Source organism: Microtus ochrogaster, unplaced genomic scaffold (genome assembly GCF_000317375.1).
Source record: "Microtus ochrogaster isolate Prairie Vole_2 unplaced genomic scaffold, MicOch1.0 UNK42, whole genome shotgun sequence".
Lineage (NCBI taxonomy): Eukaryota > Metazoa > Chordata > Mammalia > Rodentia > Cricetidae > Microtus > Microtus ochrogaster.
In genome coordinates, this window is record NW_004949140.1 from 1,501,169 (window position 1) to 1,520,924 (window position 19,756).

At 36.6% G+C, this 19,756-nt stretch overlaps 1 protein-coding gene across 6 annotated transcripts in view; it reads right to left on the reverse strand.

Annotated features, from left to right (window-relative positions):
- The window catches only part of Wdr44 (WD repeat domain 44), a 117,689-nt gene that overhangs the window by 43,913 nt on the left and 54,020 nt on the right, over positions 1-19,756 (reverse strand). For 3 of the 6 annotated variants that reach the window (XM_005368908.3, XM_013354385.2, XM_005368907.2), the window contains 6 exons: positions 12,057-12,131; positions 5,485-6,121; positions 4,674-4,804; positions 3,623-3,718; positions 1,176-1,312; positions 367-450 (listed from right to left, as the gene is read on the reverse strand). In XM_005368908.3, the coding sequence (XP_005368965.1) occupies positions 367-450; positions 1,176-1,312; positions 3,623-3,718; positions 4,674-4,804; positions 5,485-6,121; positions 12,057-12,131 (1,160 nt within the window). The remainder of the gene's footprint in view (positions 1-366; positions 451-1,175; positions 1,313-3,622; positions 3,719-4,673; positions 4,805-5,484; positions 6,122-12,056; positions 12,132-19,756) is intronic. The other 3 variants (XM_026790144.1, XM_013354387.2, XM_013354386.2) reach the window with 1 other exon arrangement.

A 19,756-nucleotide genomic window follows, 5' to 3' on the forward strand; every position in this document is an offset into this window, starting at 1 on the left:
TCCATTCTTCCATTGAAGGACATCTAGGTTGTTTCCAGGTTCTGGCTATTACAAATAATGCTGCTATGAACATAGTTGAACAAATGCCCTTGTCATATGATCGGGCATCTCTTGGGTAAATTCCCAAGAGTGGTATTGCTGGGTCCAGGGGTAGGTTGACCCCGAATTTCCTGAGTGGAACTCTGATTTTAGCAGACAAATCTCTTTAAAGGGTCTGTTTTACTGTAATGTAAAAAGTGGCTAAGAACAATCTGGTATTACAGTTTTTATATTACATTTTTTTTTGATTAAAAAAGCATGGAATTTTTTTTTACTTTTCTAGTAAATACTTAAAAAGAAGAAAAGGTGTGTAGAGTAGTGACTCACGTTTTCTGCTTTAACCGTCCACCGTCAGTATCTGTTTGTTGTGACTGCAACTTTTCTTCATCATCAGACTGTGTGGCGTCATTGCTACAAGAAGGGTGAGTCATTTTAAAAGAAGCCATTTCTCTTCTCAAAAATATCATTTTATGTTTACTATGCAGCAACTAATCAGAATAAGAAAAACTATCTTGATATGCTTATATAACTTCAAATTAATGAATAACCTGAGAATTACTAAATAGTTTCCAAGAGTAAAGACTGGAATCTTAAAGCAAGATGCAATTTGCAAAATTTAAATGAATGCAATTTAATAGCTTATAAAAATCCTACTATATGAAGTCTGTGTATATCAACAATAAAATAACCTGTAGATAGCTTTTTCTTGGTCTACCAGGCACAACATATATTAAATTTAATAAAAGGTCTTTGCTCTTCTAGAACTTATTCCTTAGGCCCTCATTACATCTCATAATGAAAATCAATCATTTTGCTCTAAAGCAGTTTTCAAATACTTACAAAGCAAAATTTTAGAGTACTAAATGATCCTCACACATATGGCTTTTTAGTCTTAATGTTTTGATTCTGTCTCCAGCATAAATCATTTTAAATGACAAGAAACTAAATAGTATGAGATTTAAGATTTAGAATAATTTCCACAAGTAACTACATGGTATGTCAATAATCAGAGGCAAAGATCAAAGGTAAATAATGCATACTCAAGCTGATTTTACTTTTAGATGAAAACAGAGGACTGAGTTTAACTAAAGAGGGACGGTTGTAGTTCAAAAAAGTTAAATAACATTAAATCATACCTTACATACTCCTTTGTCCTTCTCATGATGTGTAGAGTGAGAGGATTAATACCTGTTGGCAACTTCTCTTCAGCAAGACTTAGAGGTATTTCTTCTCCAGTATCCAGGTTCTTAATCATTACACTGGCTAAAATTTCCTAGAGGCAAAAAATAACACCCAGATGACTTTCAACTTAATTATCTTTAAATTTTTATATTAGTTTTAATTATGTGCATATATGTATGTTGTGCACAGAGGCCAGAGGTATTGGACCACTTGGAGCTGGTGTTACAGGTAGTTGCGGATTGTGGTTCTGGGACTCAAACACAGGTCCTCTGGAAGAACAGTAGTACTCTTAACTGTTGAGCCATCTCTCCAGCCTTTAATTATCTTTTTTGAGTTTACAAAATTCTCAAAATGTTAAGGATTTTCTAGATAGTCACTACTGGGCACAATAAACTTAAACATTTATGCTGAGATATAATTCTCATACCATAAAATATTATCCCTTAAAACATGCAATTCAATGGTTAATAACACATCTATAGTTCTTAATTTATGATTAAATTATAATATTTGATTGCTCATAAAGGAAATCAGTTGCACATTAGCTGTCAATCCCATTTAATTATTTCTTAGTCTCTGGTAATTACTAATCTACTTTCTGTCTGTATTGATTTGTTTATTCAGGACATTTCATAAATTCACTCAAAAAATATATGTATAATGCACGCACGCACACACACACACACACACTAACATACAATGCATCTTGATTCTTTCATTTAGCATGCTATTTTTAAGGTTTATCCAAATACCAATATCGTTTTCCTTTTTAATTGCTGAAAAAATATACTATTGAATGGGAATACTACATTTTATTTAAGGATTCATCCATCATACATGTTTGTGCTGTTTCCATTTTTAGCAATTATAAATAATGCTGCTTTGAATATCTTGTACATTTGTGTGTGAATATGTTTCCATTTTTCTTTAGTATAAAAAAATGGAACTGCTGGGTCATGGTAATATTAACATTTTAAGAAAAGTTAAACTGTTTTCCAAGGTATAATTTAGAAAAATGTATTATTTTATTTGAACATTTGAGAAAGGGTCTGTTGAACTGTTTTCCAAAGTATAATTTAGAAAAATGTATTATTTTAACACATTTGAGAAAGGGTCTAGTTATGTTAGTCAGGATGACCTCAAACTAATGATCTGCTATCGTTGGCCTTCAAGGAATTGAAATTATTTTTATTTTCTGTGTATGGTGTTTTGCCGGCATGTATGTCTGTGCACCACATGTACATAATTCCGATGGAGGCCAGAAGAGGGCATTAGATCCCCTGGAACTGGAGTTACAGACAGCTGTAATCATGTGTGTTCTAGAAATCCAACCTGGGTCCTTTAGAAGAACAACCATTGCTTTTAGCTGCAGGGCCATCTCGCTAGCTCCCCATTCTAAAGTTCAAAAATAAGAAACCATTATAGAGTTAGGGAAATGGCTCAGCAGATGGCCCGAGTTCAATCCAAAGGACTTACACAGTAGAAGGAGAGATCCAAGTCTTACAAATTATCCTTCGACGTTCGTATTTGTACTGTGGCATGCATGTACCCATAAGTACACACACGCGTGCATGCACACAAGTAAATGTTAAAAAAGCATCTGAACTACTAGGATTATTTTAAAGCTCATCTTTTATAAAATACAGATCGTGCTTTTGTGATGGATGTGTGTGCGCATGTGGTACTGGGAATGGAACCTATGACTTTATGAATGCTAGCAAACACAACTGAGTTACAGGCCCAGATGGCTTTGCCTTTTTCTTTTTGATTTAATGTCTCAGAAAGTTACCAGGCTCGCCTTGAACTTACTCTGTAGTCCAAGTAGATCCTGAACTTGTGACCCTCCTACCTCAGTGTCCTGAGTGCTGGAGATTATAGGCCTGCTTTGCAATCAGTCTGTCTTAGATTCTGCTTTGAATGTAAGTATTCCACTACATATCTTTGTGAAATGGCAGGTTTCCATCAGAGAGTCAAACTTTAGTATATAAATAAAATCCCAAACCTAAAATACTCTTAATTTTAGTGATTTTGGCCTAAAAGTAACTCATTATACATGTCAAAATTACTAAACAAGTTCAGTGTTCCTGGTATTCAAATGATGTTCAAAAAGATGGAAATACTGATTTCCTGGATTTAGTCATTATATACTGTATCAATTTATCAAACCATCACATTACAACCCATAAATATGTACAAATGTGAAATTTCAATTTAAAAATGCAGTAAGTCATATGCAACATGAAACAAGAGTGTGTTAACTATCTTTAGGTGCAGTGTAAAGCCGCTATGTACTCTTACATTGCTATGCAGCCAGCACCACAACCCATCTCTAGAACTTTCGCATTTTCTCATTATGATTTTTACATTTTATGCTTTTAAGAACAAAACAATTAAATTCTACCTCATCAGTAAGCTCTCTCCCAGAGTTGGATCTAGGTCTCTGAGGGCCCATCACTTCCCCTGCTACCGTCTGCAAATCAGGTGCTTTTCCATTTTCCTAAAATTATAATTGTACAAACAGACTAAATGAATTTCTATAAATTTTAATTATTCATTACCATGCACACTTCTACAAAATTCCACACATCAGAAAATAGAGCCTACTGAAAATTTAAATTAATGATTCCATTTTAGTCCTTTATTATTCTCTACATGTTGAAAGATATTAGACACCAAAATTACTGTTTCCCATGAAATAGTGCCTTAGTAGTATCACAAATATTTTATTTGAGCCCATTCAAAGCAACAGTTCTCTACTAGGATTGCAATTAATTCAAGCCATATGTGGATACTGCTGAAGACTTCTGTTTATATAAAGAGCTAGACAACAATATGTTAAAAATTCACATATAGTTGTTGCTGCATATTCTTCTAGAGTAAAAAAAAAATCAATGCTTTAAAAAGACAAACACCATGTTGGTTCTACAAAAAGAGACCGCTTATGACCTCTACTGTATTGTTATAACAAGATGGTAATGTCACATTTCCAGGTCTGCTGACCCTCCTCACCTCAGCTACTACATAAATTACCCCGAGTTCCAGAATTTGGCTGTGGTAAAATGCTATGCAGTTTTTTTTGTATAGCCTAGTACATGAAGTGTTTTATATCTAGGAAAAGGAACTTATTAAAAATAGAAGCAGCTGGTTTTAAAAATACCTATAACATGCCACACACTTGGCATATATTAGCACATTTCATTTTCGCAGAAAACTTTCAAGGTGAATACTTTTCCCATGTTTTATCAATAGGGCACATCTAAGAATCAGATGCTAAATAGCTAGCTAGCTCACTGAACTAGTTAGTAGCCAAGCCAGAAAGGGAAGTGAGGTGGTCAGGCATGGGAGACAAAGAAATATTTGGCCTAGAGAAGAAAGAGGGTTTCAGTAACTCAGTCAGCTAGTTATATGAAGCTTGAATTAGCCTATACCCAATATAATAGTAATTCACCAACCTGGGCAGTAACTATTTTATCTCCACTTGTAGCACTTGCCAAATCAAGAGAAGGCTGAGAATCTCTAACTGTACTCTCTGAAGCCACATTTGCAGTAAGGAGAGAATCAGATGTAATGTTGTCTTTGGGTACTGCAATGATAATAAAAATAATAATAGTAATAATAATGATAATGAAGATATTAATAACAGAAGAATAATACCAACAATTTTATACGTACACACAAATAAAGAAGTATTTTTAACCTTTATTTAATTCTTATAACAAACCTATGAGAACAGTGGCTTTTATTATTTTTGTTTATTAAAAACAATGGCTCAAATGAATTATTTAACTTCTTCAAGACTGCACAGTTTATACATTCAAAGATTAGCATTTAAATTTCTGCTGTTTTAAGTCTTTCACTCCCATTTTCTTCCTACCACTTCCATATCAATTCTTAGAGGGTTAAAAAAATGTAAAAGTCTAGAGTCTGAAAATACTCAGTAATATTATTTTAACTTATGGCCAGTATAATACCTTTCAGCTTTTGTCAACTTATTCAAGAAAGAATTTATATATCCTAGTTATCACAGCAGTTATTCTTTAGCACAAATTGAAGCAAAAGCAGAAAAGTTAGCTGAGAATCATAACAAATGCCTATACTCAACAAGTAGAGGCAGAAGATCTCCACAAATTCAAGGACAGCCCAGTTACATGCTAGTCTGGATGATATAAAACGACCCTATCTTACTTCTTCCCAACCCAAAGCAGAAAAGTTAGTTTTAACTCTCATATTTCACAACCAAAATATTTCTCAGTTAATACTTGCCATCCAGATCAGGTGTTTTAAGAGCCTCAAGCTCCAATTCACTTTTCTTTTTTCTTGGTGGTGGTGCAGGTCGGGTTGGAGGTGGGGGTCTAGAAGGTGGGAAATTAGTTGGTGGTGGTGGGCGTGCAGGAACAGGCTTCTTTGTACTGGCTACTATATCAGGTTCTGGAGTAAGGTGCCTTGGGGGTTTGGCGGGAGCCACTTCTTCCGCAGCAGCAAAATCTTTAGCAGACAAAGAATCTGAGGACGCAGGATCTAGAATATGGCTTTCTTTGACTTCCATTGCTTCCTTGCTCAGTATTTCGGTTTCCAGTTCAGAAACATCAAGCTGCTCAGCTGAACTTCCTTCAGCTACATTAGCAGTTTCGTCTACAGTCTTCTCACTGGAGTCCTCGGAAGGAAAACATCTTTGTGCTTCTAATTCAGCTTCTTCAAATACAGTTGGACTGTCTGCCTTTTCAGAGTCATGCTGTAATTCATGCTCTATGGATAATAGTCCAGGTATGTCACTAAAGTCTGTCTCAGCCACAGAAGAACTGGCAGTAGCCTGATCAGAGAGTCCTCTCCCTTTGGAATCCAAAGAGTCATCTTCTGATTGTAGTACTTTCTGACTTTCCTCAATAATACTTTCAATTATCTAATGAAAGGTTAAAATGCAGTTTTAAAAATAATGAAGTTATTTACAACAAAGTAATAGCTAATTCAATATATATGACAGGCAATGTCTGTAACACTTTATTGATTTTAATCTTTACACAAATGTATAAAGATTTGCTCCTATTGTCATAATTTTACAAATGAAGGAACTAAAGCATACATGGACCAAGTGATTTGTCCAATGTTTTCGAGTTAGTCAGTGATAAAAATGGTATTAAGTCCTTGAAGTTTGCTTCCAGAATCTATACACGTATACGCTGTAATAGGGAATCTGTGTTATTATATCATGACAAAAGTTCAATGAACCCTGTAAAATGAAGCCATATATCTCCTCATGAAGACTTCAAATGTCAAGAGTTTATTTACATAGTTATGCCAAACTAGTTGCAAGAACCCCCTGCTGTCTCTAGTTAACAAAATCACGGAAACAAAATCCACCTAGGATTAGAATTGAACTTGCTGCAGTCTGAACTCAAGACTACATCAGAAAAGTTGACAGATGCAAGGTAATAAACACACTTGAATTAATTATAAGGCTTCATTCTTCAGACTCTGGGGGGGGGAGTCTATGAATAGAGCTCTAACATCCAGCCCACACTGCTCCCACTCCTATTTCTTACATCGAAGTGAAAAATATGCACAGGGGTCTATGTCTTCAAGTACTATTTAGAAGAAAATATATCTTCTATACAGTCTTGGCATTACTAACACATTAAATTCCCTGATCCACTCATACCAAACCTGAATTCTGCTTTTTCAATTCCCCAGCTCCTGTAAGTTAATGGAATATGTTGCAGACCTGCCCTGATCAGCTTTGTTACAAATCCATACTAGTAAAACTGGCTGTTATTCCTGTTCAGTAAGATTTACCCCTGATTTCCCAGTATATTGCAAGTAATAGTTTTTCACTATCTTAAAAAATTTTAGTACTAGAAATTTCCTCATTTTACCACATATATTAACTAAGGTTTACAACGTTTATCACATTTGGTATTTAATCAACATTAACGACTTTAGTGGTAACAGAAGTCAGATAACAATGTATGTGAAAATGAGTAACAGAGGTCACTGCGGAAGAGGAAGTGGAAAGAGTGTAAGCCAGAGGCAGTAAATGACTACAAGGAAACTAACTGCAGCATACAGCAGAGCAAATGAAGTGTGAACTCACAGAGGCTGTGACACCATGTGTGTATAAGACCCGTGCAAGCTCACATTAGACCAAATCCTAGCATAAAGAGAGGTTGTGGGCACAAAGCTCCACCCCTAGCCTAGAAGCTTCTGGCAATTGATAACTGTGTGAAGAGAGAGAGTCAGTTTTCTCAAGAGTGTGACCCCTGGTAAGTTGACCATGCTCTAGTGGAAGACCACACGTCCAAGAATATATGGGCAAAACAAATAGGTTTTGATAGGTTTTGAAAAGGGCGAAGACACAATGTTTGAAGGGGAAGTAAAGGGGTGAATTTGGGAGGAACTGGGGAAAGGTGAATATTTTCAGAACACATAAGCAGTTCTCAAAGAACTAAAGAATGACTAAAACGTGAAGACATAGAGTCAGCTGGGTACAATATAATTCTTAAAAATTACATCGCCTGGTTGGTTGCCTAGCATTTACTAGGCCCTTGGTTTGATCTTTAGTACCAGGGGGTTGGGGAGGAGGGCTTGGCTGTAAATAGAAAAAAAAAAACTTCAAAAAAAAGTGACCCAGCATTTTTCTAAGCTGAAGGGAAGTTAGCCACAGGAGAGAAAGCTAACAGAATAAACTTCTCAAGTTCTAGAGATGAAAGAAAAGAAAGCTTTCTGTGTATCACATCCAGTATACTTTACCCTGTGATGGTCTTATTAGATAGCTAGATTATCTTTTTTTTCTGTTTTATTTTTTTTTTCAGAAGAAGGATCTGAGGGAAAACCATTAAGAAATTTCCCCCAAATGCTACATAGTAAACAAAAATGTCCAAACTTAAAACCCAGGTAATCTTCCACATAATACTTTGGATAGGGAAAAAAGAATACTTAATTGTCAGCAATAGATGATAGAATATAGAAATAAAAGATGAAAACAAGTTTACAAATAAGGGGAAAATAATGGAAAAAGGGGCTTTCAGGCTTGTTAGCCACCTATGTCTATGTGCAGAAGAAAACAAGGGATGGGGAAGAGCCACAGTAAGAGCAAGGTTATTACAAAGGTTTGACATGATCACTGTGTGTCACAGACAGGTTCATGCTATAAAAATAAGGTGTCAAGATGAGGCTGAAAATGTTGTCTTCCCTCGTCTGTTCTGGTCTCCCTCTTCTCTGACCGCACCATTCACTACAGCACAGACAACACAACACACAGACTACACAGGCTAGCTCGGCACATTCACTTTCCTCACAACACACCAGCAGTTCCTGGAGAATAAGCCACGCTCTTCAGTCTGCTGATGATACACACCTTTCATACCTATTTATGGTCTCTCACTGTCATTTTTAAATGGATTTTAAACAATGCAATGGGTAAAAAAATAGAACTAAAAGCAACAAAGAGATGTTGCTGCTGCTACTCTTTATACATCAAAAGCTCACTGTTTTCTGAGTGATATAAAATGAAACCCAGATATTTCAGTATGACATTCTCATAACTTGGATTTATTAGCCTCATCCTCAAACATTCTGCACATTCCCCATCTCTAAGCCATTGTGATGTCTTTCCTCTTTTATCTCTGCCTGCCAAAATTTTATACGTTCATCAAAAATCAGCTCACAGGCTACTTTCCCCATAAAGTTATGTCTGTTCCTACTGTCCAATAGGAGATTGTTTCTCATTGGGTTTTTATAATATTTTGTAAATTTGGTACAACATTTATTAAATTTATTTTCATCCAATTTCCTGATTTTCTTTTTTACATATGGGTGTATACAGGCTGGCTTCAAACTCCTGATGTAGCCGGAGGGAGATCCTGATTCTGATTCTTTTCCTCTACAACCTAAGTGCTGCGGTTAGAAATTTGTACCACCGCGGTCCTTGGACTTCCCACAGGTCAGGGAACCCTGATTGCTCTTCAAGCTGATGAGGGAGAAGGACTTGATCGGGGGAGGGGGAGGGAAATGGGAGGTGGTGGCGGGGAGGAGGCAGAAATCCTTAATAAATAAATAAATTTAAAAAAAAATAAAAAAAAATAAAATCAGGAATAGATTTCATTAATTGATAGTAGCTGGAGCTATATAATATATTATATATCACAATATAATATATTATATTATATGTTCTAATGTACTTCACTCTTTGCCATATATATATACTCTGTGATAAAAGCCTGGCCAGAAAGACAATTGTGACATTCATTCTCCTGGTTGCCCACCAGAACTTAACAGCAAGATATCACACACACTGGTCACAGAACAAGGAGAAATCACCTTGGTACTGATCAGAAAGTGTTTTCCCTGTTAGAAAGTTCTCCTAACAGTAGAAGGTGTTATTTGGGCTGCTGGCTGGGTGATGATGAACAGTCTTACCCTGCTTTGAACCCTGTAAACTACAAAAATGACTGGTATGGTATGTGTCTTTGACTCCAATACTGGCACAAATGTAATGGAGGCCACTAATGGATTTCTGGTCACATTTAAGGCTCCCATCACAGAAAGAGATCTGTTCCTGTAAATGCGGCCAAGTATCCAAGGCTGTGGGGGACTCACAGATTGCAAGGGTGCCCTATTACTACTATTTTGTGAAATAAACATACCATCACGAATTTCCTCTAAAAAAAAAAAAGAAGAAATTTGTACCACCATGTTTACTCAAATTCCTCTTCTAAATGTAAGATACTCCTGAGCACGTAGTTGGTATTATATTCCTATGGTCCTTTAACAATTAATGCTTAACTCATCTTAAAAGGCTAAAACTTTAAAAGATTGTTAAACCTCACTTTCTGTCCAACAGAATTTTCTCACTACTTCTTTGGTTTCTATTTAAATTCTCCTTCAAATCACTATAGACAGGATAAATTGGAAGTAGGTAACTGATTTTTAAAGGGGTGAAATTAAAAACTATGGAGGTGATGAATGTCTATAATCCTAGCACTTGAGTGGCTGAAGAAGGAGGAAGACGAGAAAAAAATGGCAAAAAAATCAACAAGTTTCAACAATAAAAATGACTGAATATAACTTAAAACGTTTGAGAGAAACATAGTAATGAAATATGAAGCACATATAAGCATGGTAAGAATAAAAGTTCTATTTACATTGTAACTGGGAAGAAAATAAATATATGCAAACGGTTGAGAACCATCAAGAAAAAAAAGAATCAAAGAAACTGCTCTACTGTAGAATTGTGGTTTCTGATTTTTAAAACCAGCTCTATTTTTATTCTATATGCTAATATACAAGAATACCTCTTCTCCCTAAAGGGATTTTTCCCCTCTTTTACAGAAAAGGTATGATCAACATTAAAATCCATATTCTGCTATATTTATAAATTTTGTAAGGGTAGAATAGTGTATGTAGTTCCACTGACAGCAAATTTGCCACCAATCCATCCCAGCTGTGGAGACACTTTCAGTTGTCATGACGAAAGGATGGAGAGAATGCTACTGGTGTCCAGGCAGGTAGAAGAGTCCTGCACTGCACACAGTAGTGGCTGGTCCTTCACAACAAGGAGCATGAAGAGAGCTACTAATGGAGAAGCTCTGCAGTAGAGAAGGAGCTGTTTTGCTGGGCTCTAGAAACTTACTGGCTTTCTAACAGTGCTCACGGCCCATGAAATACACAAAAACACTCAAAAATAAATGAACACAAATCTTTTTCCTTGGAATTCATGCTGACACTACTAATGGCCCATTTTACAATGCTTATTGTTTTAATTGTCCTAATGTGTGTATTACAGGCTGAGGTTAGATAAGGATAATTGTGTCTTCGTCCATATTCTCTACCTTATTCTCTTGAGACAGGATTTGCCATAGAACCTGCTTTGCCTCCTGGTTTGCAGGCCAGAAAACTCCTGTTGGAATCAACCTGTCTACATCCCTGAACCCCCAAATGCAAGTATATGTGGTCAGGAATAGCTTTTTTTTAACATAGATTCTGGGGATTTGAACTCGAGTCCCCATGCTTAAACAGCAAATGTTCTTACCCACTGAGACATCTCCCCACTCCCAGCCCCAAAATATGTATCTTGCATTTAGTCTCTCTTCTTGCAAACTAACTTCTGGAGCATCACAGCACTGATTATTTAAAAAGGCCTCAAGGATCCTATCAGTGTAAGGACTTCCTGGTATCTCTGACTCCTAAAGATAACATAATTTGCTACTATGAGCCTTTCAGTATCTGTAAATTCTATTTGTTGTTGCTGTTGTTGATGATTTGATAGAGTCTCAGTATATAGCCCTGGCTGTCCTGGAGCCCGCTAAGTAAACCAGGCTGGATTCAAACTCATAAAGATCTACCCGCCTCTAACTCTTAAGTGCTGGGATTAGATGTGTGCAACACCATGCCTGGCTTGGGACCTGCAACTTTTAATAGTAAACTCAAGATTTGGAACTCAGAAACCAATAAATATTTTGCTGTTGGTTTAATTGTTTTTGATTGTTTGAGACAGAATCACCCTTTGTAGCCCTGGTTGACCTAGAACTCACTATATATATCTCAAAGATTCACCTTCTCCTGACTTCCAAGTGCTGAGACTAAAGGCCCGTGTCATAGTACTCAGAGGCCATATTAAACAAACAACTGTTTCAAGCATAAATTACCAAGTAGATGGTGACATGACTTCTAAAAAAGGCCAATGTGTCTTCTACCACAAAGCTGGTCATGCAAACATATGCTAAAACAATTAGGATGTACAGAACAGTATGCTGAAACAATACAGAAAACATTCTAGCTTAAATGCATCGTATAAATTTGATATCCTCTATAAACTAAATTTGATATTATATCTTTCCAACCTTTTTAGATACATCTTGTCTCAGCTCTTGTACAGGGGACTCATTTCCAGCTTTTTGTGCTGTGTTCTCTGTTTCCTGTTTAAACAAGGAAAGAAACAGACCAAATGATGACTTCTATTTAAAAGTCTCCTCAAAAAGGATGCAAGGGAAGAAATAAAGCATTCTTAAATCAAACAAGACATGAGATTGTGTTTAAAACTAAAACACAAATAATACTAAACAAAGAAAAGAAACATAAAAAATACCAACAGATAGTATACCATCTATGACACTAGATTTGCAAAAAAATAAAAAGCAGTAAATATGTAATTTTTTAAATGAAAAATTGAGCCTAATTTTCAAAAATATTTATTTCTATTTTATATGTATGGATATTCTGCCTGAGTGTGTGCATATACACAATATGGATGCCTGTAGAGGCCAGAAGCCACTGGGTCCCACAGAACTAGAGTTGCAGAGAGTTACGAGCTGCCACAGGGGTGCTGGGATCTAAATGTGGGACTTCTGAAAGAGCAGCAGGTTACTCCAGACCCCTCAGCTTATCTTTTTAACACTAAAATCTAATAGAGGGCTGGTGAGATGACTCAGAGGGCAAAAGAGCTTGTCACAAGCCTGAAAACCTGAGTTCAATCCCTGGAACACCCAGCCTGGAAGGGGAGAACCAACTCCTGTAAGTTGTCCTCTGATCTCCAGAGTTGAGATTAACATGTATGTGCCCCCAGTAATAATAATAATAATTTTAAATTTAAAACATTTAATAGATGATAAGAATTTCAGAATATCTTTGTGGCTAGAAAACATTAGGATCAGAAATATTTTCCGGGCTGGAGAGGTGGCTCAGTGGTTAAGAGCACTGACTGTTCTTCCAGAGGTCCTGAGTTCAATTCCCAGCAACCACATGGTGGCTCACAACCATCTGTAATGAGATCTGGTGCCCTCTACTGGCCTATGGGATATATGTAAGCAGAATATACATAATAAATAAATCTTATTTTAGAAAAACTATTTTCCTGAGGCTAAAGAGATGGCTCAGTGATTATGTACACTGAGCTGCTCTTCCAGAGGATACAGGTTCAATTCCTAGAAACCAAATGGTGACTCACAACACAAGAGTCTGTGACTTCCATTCCTCCAGGATAATCTAATACCCTCTTCTGGCCACTGCTGACACTAGGCAAGCAAAGGGTACACAGCTATGCATGCAGGCGAAACACTTATACGCACTAAATAAATAGGTGTTAAAAATACTTTCCAAAAGTATTACTATATAAATATATAAAATAAAAATCTTATGACACAGAAAAGCATATTTTGAAAATATTTTTAAATTCTATATGCTTTAGATAAAAAGAAGCAAGATTAAATCAGAAGTTAAATGAAGGTTTCCAAAACACTAAAAGATGAATAAAATTGCCGGGCGGTAGTGGCGCACACCTTTAATCCCAGCACTCGGGAGGCAGAGGCAGGCGGATCTCTGAAAGTTCCAGGGCAGCCTGGTCTACAAGACCTAGTTCCAGGACAGGCTCCAAAGCTACAGAGAAACCCTGTCTCGAAAAAGCAGGGGAAAAAGATAAATAAAATTAAACCCACCAAAAATACATATATATGTGTGTGTGTATGTATGTATACATTTATATGCACATATATACAAACATGTGGGAAGTTAGAAAGGTAGACATAGACACTGTATTGCTACTAGAGTAAAATAATCGTTTCATATATTTATAAACCTTGCTTTTTATATTTATAAAAGGATAGCAATTTAAATGCAACTTCTGATATAATGAAATATCAATTCATAATTCTTTGTCACAGAGCTTGTTAGAGGAAGGCAGCTATAACTTTCAAAGACAAGTGATATAAGGCATATAGGATATATATATATATGTATTAAGATAGCACTTATAAAATTATCAGAACCCAAAGATTATTACTGTTTAGTATAATTGAGTAAAATATTCTACTGAAATCTTTTATAGCCTTGAAACATTTTCAATCTCAAGTTTGTTTCTTTGGATTCCTCAATATTTGGGGGAATACTATTAATTTTATTATAGAATCTGATCAAGGATCATTCCCCTATGGAATCTTAGGTATCAGGTAACATCTAAACTTTCTCACAGCCCATGAGGGCTTAACATGATGTGGCCCTCTTCCTACACACTTGATAGCTCATGTACATCTCATCGCCACCCTCAATACCTAGGTTCAGTAAACCCTTGCTATTAGGGTTCAAGTGACATTTTTGTCATGGAAGGCTTGCCTGACCATTGTTTAGAAAATATTTATTTGGTTTTATGTGTATATGTGTGTCTATTAGTGGAGAGGTATGGGAGCTTGGAGCAGGAGGATTAAACAAGGAAGAGGAGAGATGAGATCAGTAAGGAGAGAATGTGGGGAGGGACAACTAACACTAAAGGCCACATGAAAACAGTGCCCCAACTAGATATCTTTCATCACCAAGTGAAAACAATGCCAGGAATGGGCTGTATCTAGTTGAATCATTGGCCAAAGGGGCTCCTAAACATCGGCTATTGCCAAGGCTATTGGTTGCTCTCCACAAACTGATGGCAAGGTCCTATTGCTGAAGACAATTCTTACACATCTTACTGAACACGGAGAATTTGAGCTGGTGCCTAATTAGAGCCTTCCCCTACTGACTAGTGTTTATGGTACTCTGCACGCTACCAGGAAAAAGGTAACCATCTACAAACCCCATGATCTACAATGATGACCTGCTTGCAAGATATACTAGACAGTAGTGGTGCAAACATGGGAGAAACCAACAACTCTCTGATTGGATTTAAGACCTACTCCACAAAATGGAAATCATGCCTAACATTGTTCAGGTGGCTATGAATGGGTGTAAAGGAAAACAAAATACTATTGGATTGCTAAAGGAACATAGCAATAAAATGACGCCTAATGCAATTTTGGTATACCCATAAATAGTGCTTCCCTCAGCAATCTCCAGAGAAGCTTCCTCTTGCAGTAGATGGTAACTAACAGACAGACCAACAACTAGACAATGTGGAGAGAGTGAGAGATTTTGGAACACTCAGTCTTAAATGGGATGTCTTCATCAAGCCCTTCTCCTCAGGGCTCAGGAAGGCTATGTAGAAAAGGAGGCAGAAAGATTCTAAGAGCCAGAGGGGATGGAGGGAGGACACCAAGGAAATAGTGTCTTCAAGACACAACAGAACTGATGGAGGGAGGGGAGCAGAAAAAAATGTAGAGCTCAATAAATATCAATAAAAAACAGATAAAAAAGACCCCATCCAAAGCCCAAGAAGCTATATTGCATTAACAACCACTCACACAAAAAATTAGTTTTCTACCAAATGGGAGTCTCAATGGGGATATTTAGTATACATAAAGGCAGATTCTATGCTCAGCAGTCAATGGCCAACCAAACTGAACTCAGTGGTATTTTGTAGACTTTTTGACTCCTATTGCTTTGTTTGGACATTTTTGTTTTGCTTGTATAATAAATATGGTTTTCTAATTTTGTGCTTTTATGGATTTCGGTTGTATGTGTATATGTTTGTACTTTGTTTTTTATGGTTTGTTTTTTGTTTTCTAAAGAAAGAGAGAAAGAAAGTTCATAGAGTTAGGGAGGTAGGGGAAGTGGGGAGGATCTGGGAGGATTTGGGGGAAGGGAAGCTGTGATCAGAATATACTGTATAAAAATTTTTTCAATAAAAATAAAAATTAACTTAAAAATGAAAACATGTTTATTTATTTAATTTTATGTACGTGTGTGTGTGTGTGTGTGTGTGTGCATTTATGCACACTGCATGACCACAGTGCCCATCAAGAGCAGGTTTTAGATCCTCTGCAATAGAAATTATAAATGGTTGAAAGCCACCATCTGGGTGCTGGGAACCACACCTAAGCTCTCTGTAAGAGCAGTAAGCACTCCTACCCACTAATCAATCTCTCTAGATCTTTTTACTGACCATCTTAAAGTAATTTTTCAGAATCTGAAATGAACTTTGTTATTTGCTTAATTTTTTTCTTCCTGTCCCATTAGAGTATAACAACTGTCTATAGTTAGGGTTTCTATTGCTGTGAAGAGACACTATAACCATGGCAACTCTTATAAAAGAAAGTGCTGTGGGACAATGGTCTGTACCTTGTCACTTATATTTTAAATAAATGTTGATTGGCCAGTAGCCAGGCAGGGAGTATAGGCAGGAGGACCAGGCAGGAAGTAGAGGCAGGGCAATGAGAATTCTAGGAAGAGGAAAGTTCTTTCTGCAGCCGTGACCCAGCCTCAGAGGAAGCAAGATGTGACCACCTTGCTAAAAATGGTATGGAGCCACATAGCTAACACAGATAAGAATTATGGGCTAATATAAGGTATAAGAGTTAATAAGAAGCCTGAGCTAATGGGCCAATCAGTTTATAACTAATGTAGAACCCTGTATGATTTCTTGGGACTAATCAGCTCGGGGACCTGGTGGGAGAGAAACCTCTGTCAACAGGAAAGCATTTAATTATTGTGTCTTGCTTTCAGTTTCAGAGGTTCAATCCATTATCATCACGGCAGGAAGCATGACAGCATGCAGGCAGACTTGGTGCTGGCTATATCTTGATCAGAAGGCAACAGGAAATCAATTGAGACACTGGGTGATATCTTGAGCATAGGAAACCCCAAAGCCCACTCCCACAGTGACACACTTCCTCCAACAAGGCCATATCTACTCCAACAAAGCCACACCTTCTATTAGTGCCACTCCCTATGAGTTTATGGGAGCCAATTACATTCAAACTACCACAACGACCACAAGAACGAGGACATTGCTTCTTGAGTCTACCATTATTTATCCAATATCTCAAATGGTGTCCAGCACTAAATAATCACTGCTAAATAGTGAAGGTCGAATAATGTATATTCTGGTTTTCCTTTGGCAAATATATAATAATATATACATCTTAGGTTTATATATTCTTTAATTGATTTCTGGATTTAAGTTTTATTTGTTGAAATAGCACCTTACTATATAGCCCTGGTTGGTCTGGGATTCACTGTGTAGAGCAAACTCAAACTGCACTCATAGAGATTCACCTGCCTCTGCCTCACAAGTGCTGAGATTAAAGGCGTGTGCCAACTATGCCCAGCCTGCTTTTTTTAATGAAGTGCTTTTTCCTTTTATCTTTACGATTATAATAAAACATTTTCCCTTCCCCTATCTTCCTCTCAAACTCTGCCATACTTGTCCTTACAAATTCATGGCATCTTTTTCATTAGTTATTATATACATATGTGCACATAAATATGTATTCCTAAATATAACCTGCTCAGTCTATATGATGTTACTTGTATGTATGTAGGCTTTCAGGGCTGAACATTTAGTATTGGATAACCACTTGGTGTGTTTTTCCCTGGGGAAGACTATCCCACTCTCAGTATTTCCTAGTTTTCTGTAGTTCTTTGTGTAGGTCAGAGGCCTTGTACAAAAGGAACTACTTATTAAGAACATGTATTTATTTACATATTTTTAAGTGTATTGTTTTTCCTGCATGTATATATGTGCACTGTGTGCATGTCTGATCCTCTGCAACTGAAGGACTAATAGCTATAAATCAAATGTACATGCTGGAAATCAAATCTGAGCTCTCTTTAAGAACAAGTATTCTTTTTTTTTCAAAAAAAGATTTATTTATTTATTTATTTATTTATTTATTTATTTATTTATTATGTATACAGCATTCTGCCTCTGTGTATGCCTGCATGCCAGAAAAGGGTACCAGAACTCATTATAGATGGCTGTGAGCCACTGTGTGGTTTCTGGGAATTGAACTCAAGGCCTCTGGAAGAGCAGCCAGTGCTCTTAACCATTGAGCAATCTTTCCAGCTCCAGCCTAGGTTTAAACTAAAGAAGATCTAATCAAAACTATTTAGTAAGATTACTTGGACAAGATAATGAATATCTGAAAGATCATCTTTAAGAATAGTTATCACATAGCATCATCAATCCTACCAATTTTAAGTATTTTAATTTAATTATTCTCTAACTGTTTATTACCTGGAAAATCAAAAGCCTTTTACAACATAATTTAAAGGAAAATTTCTTCATTTAAGCTATTAAAAATTACATGAAAATTTTCTAGGCCCCCAATTTGATTTGTTTTAATTAGTATTTACAAAGATCCTGGTTAGTACTCTTACACTGAAAAAAACTGCCAAGCAGTGATTAGATTTCTATTTTATATAGCTTACCAAAGCTCTTTTGGACTTTGCACTTGAAATGTAGCAAGCTGCTAAGTCAGAAGTTAAAAGGGGTCATATAGCACCAGCCAAAGGACCTGATCTCCAGGGAAATGAAGTCAATCAGAAAGTTTCTTAGTAAAATCTAAATATACATAAGTCAACTATAATTTCACTGAAAGAAAATCAAAGTAGTTGACTATATATAGCCCTAGATCCTTCTGATAACACCTCTGTCAGGCTGGGAAGATATGGCAGTAGAAATAAAGTATGTGACAAGACAGCATCATCAAGTTAATGATACTTGAGACACTCTTTAGTATCTTCTTATAGGGTGGAATGTTCTTTACTCAAACACAAAACTAAGTTCCTACTTTCCCAATATCATGTTGTTTCTCTAGTCTGTATCACAGTATCAGAAACACACTTTAGTAAAAGGTATAATTCATGATTCAGTTTTTAGTCATCCATGTAGAAGTTATGCTCTACTTGTGTTGACTAATATAGTTGCTTATACTTTCCCTATTATAGGACTTGAACATTTTACTTTTAATACACATGTTCCCCACTCCCAGTTCACCCATAAAATCTATACTATTTTCCCCTCCCAGGAATATCCATGTCCCCCTTAGTCCCTTCCTCTATACCTAACCTCTCTGTGGCTACAGATTATAGCTCGGTTATCATTTATTTAATGGTTAATATCCACATATAAGTGAATACATATCATATCTACCTTTCTGCATCTGGGTTACCTAACTTAGGATGACTGGTCAGGAACAGGAGGAACAGGTTGGGAGGAAGAGGGAAGATGTGGTTAAGGGAAGGAATGCAGAGAGAGACAGAATTGTGGGGCATTTGGTGGTATAGAAACCTAGTGCAGTGGGAAAGTCCTAAAAATATACGAAGGTAATAATGATGAAGACTTGAAATAATGAGGGAGACAGAGTCCCAACTAGCCATCTCTTGGGGTCCCATGAAAATCCCCAAGCAATAAAGGCTACTGCTAAGACAACAGACTGCTCCTCTCAAACAGACAGCAAGGACTCTTTGTTGAAAACAACATCCATGCAACTCACTAAATATAATGAAGTCAATCTGGTGCCTACACAGAACTTTTACCCCTACGTTCTAATGTCTTTGGTATGGGAAGGTGCTTTTCAGGCTACCAAAGGAGAAACATAAAATCCAACCCATCCACAAAACCTTTGATCTATAATGCTGTCCTGCCTACCAAATAAGCTAGGGCAATGGTGGCACAAAGCTTGTCGGAGTAGCCAAGCAATATCTGATTTGACTTAAGGCCCACTCTAGGAGATAGAAATCATACTTGACACTGCTTTGGGTGACCAAGAACCAGACATTAGACAGCCCAGAGACCTAGGGTAAAATCAAAAACTAACTACTGGTTTATGGAATATATACATATTAGAGTACTACTCAGCAGTAAAAAACAATGACTTCTTGAATTTTGCATGCAAATGGA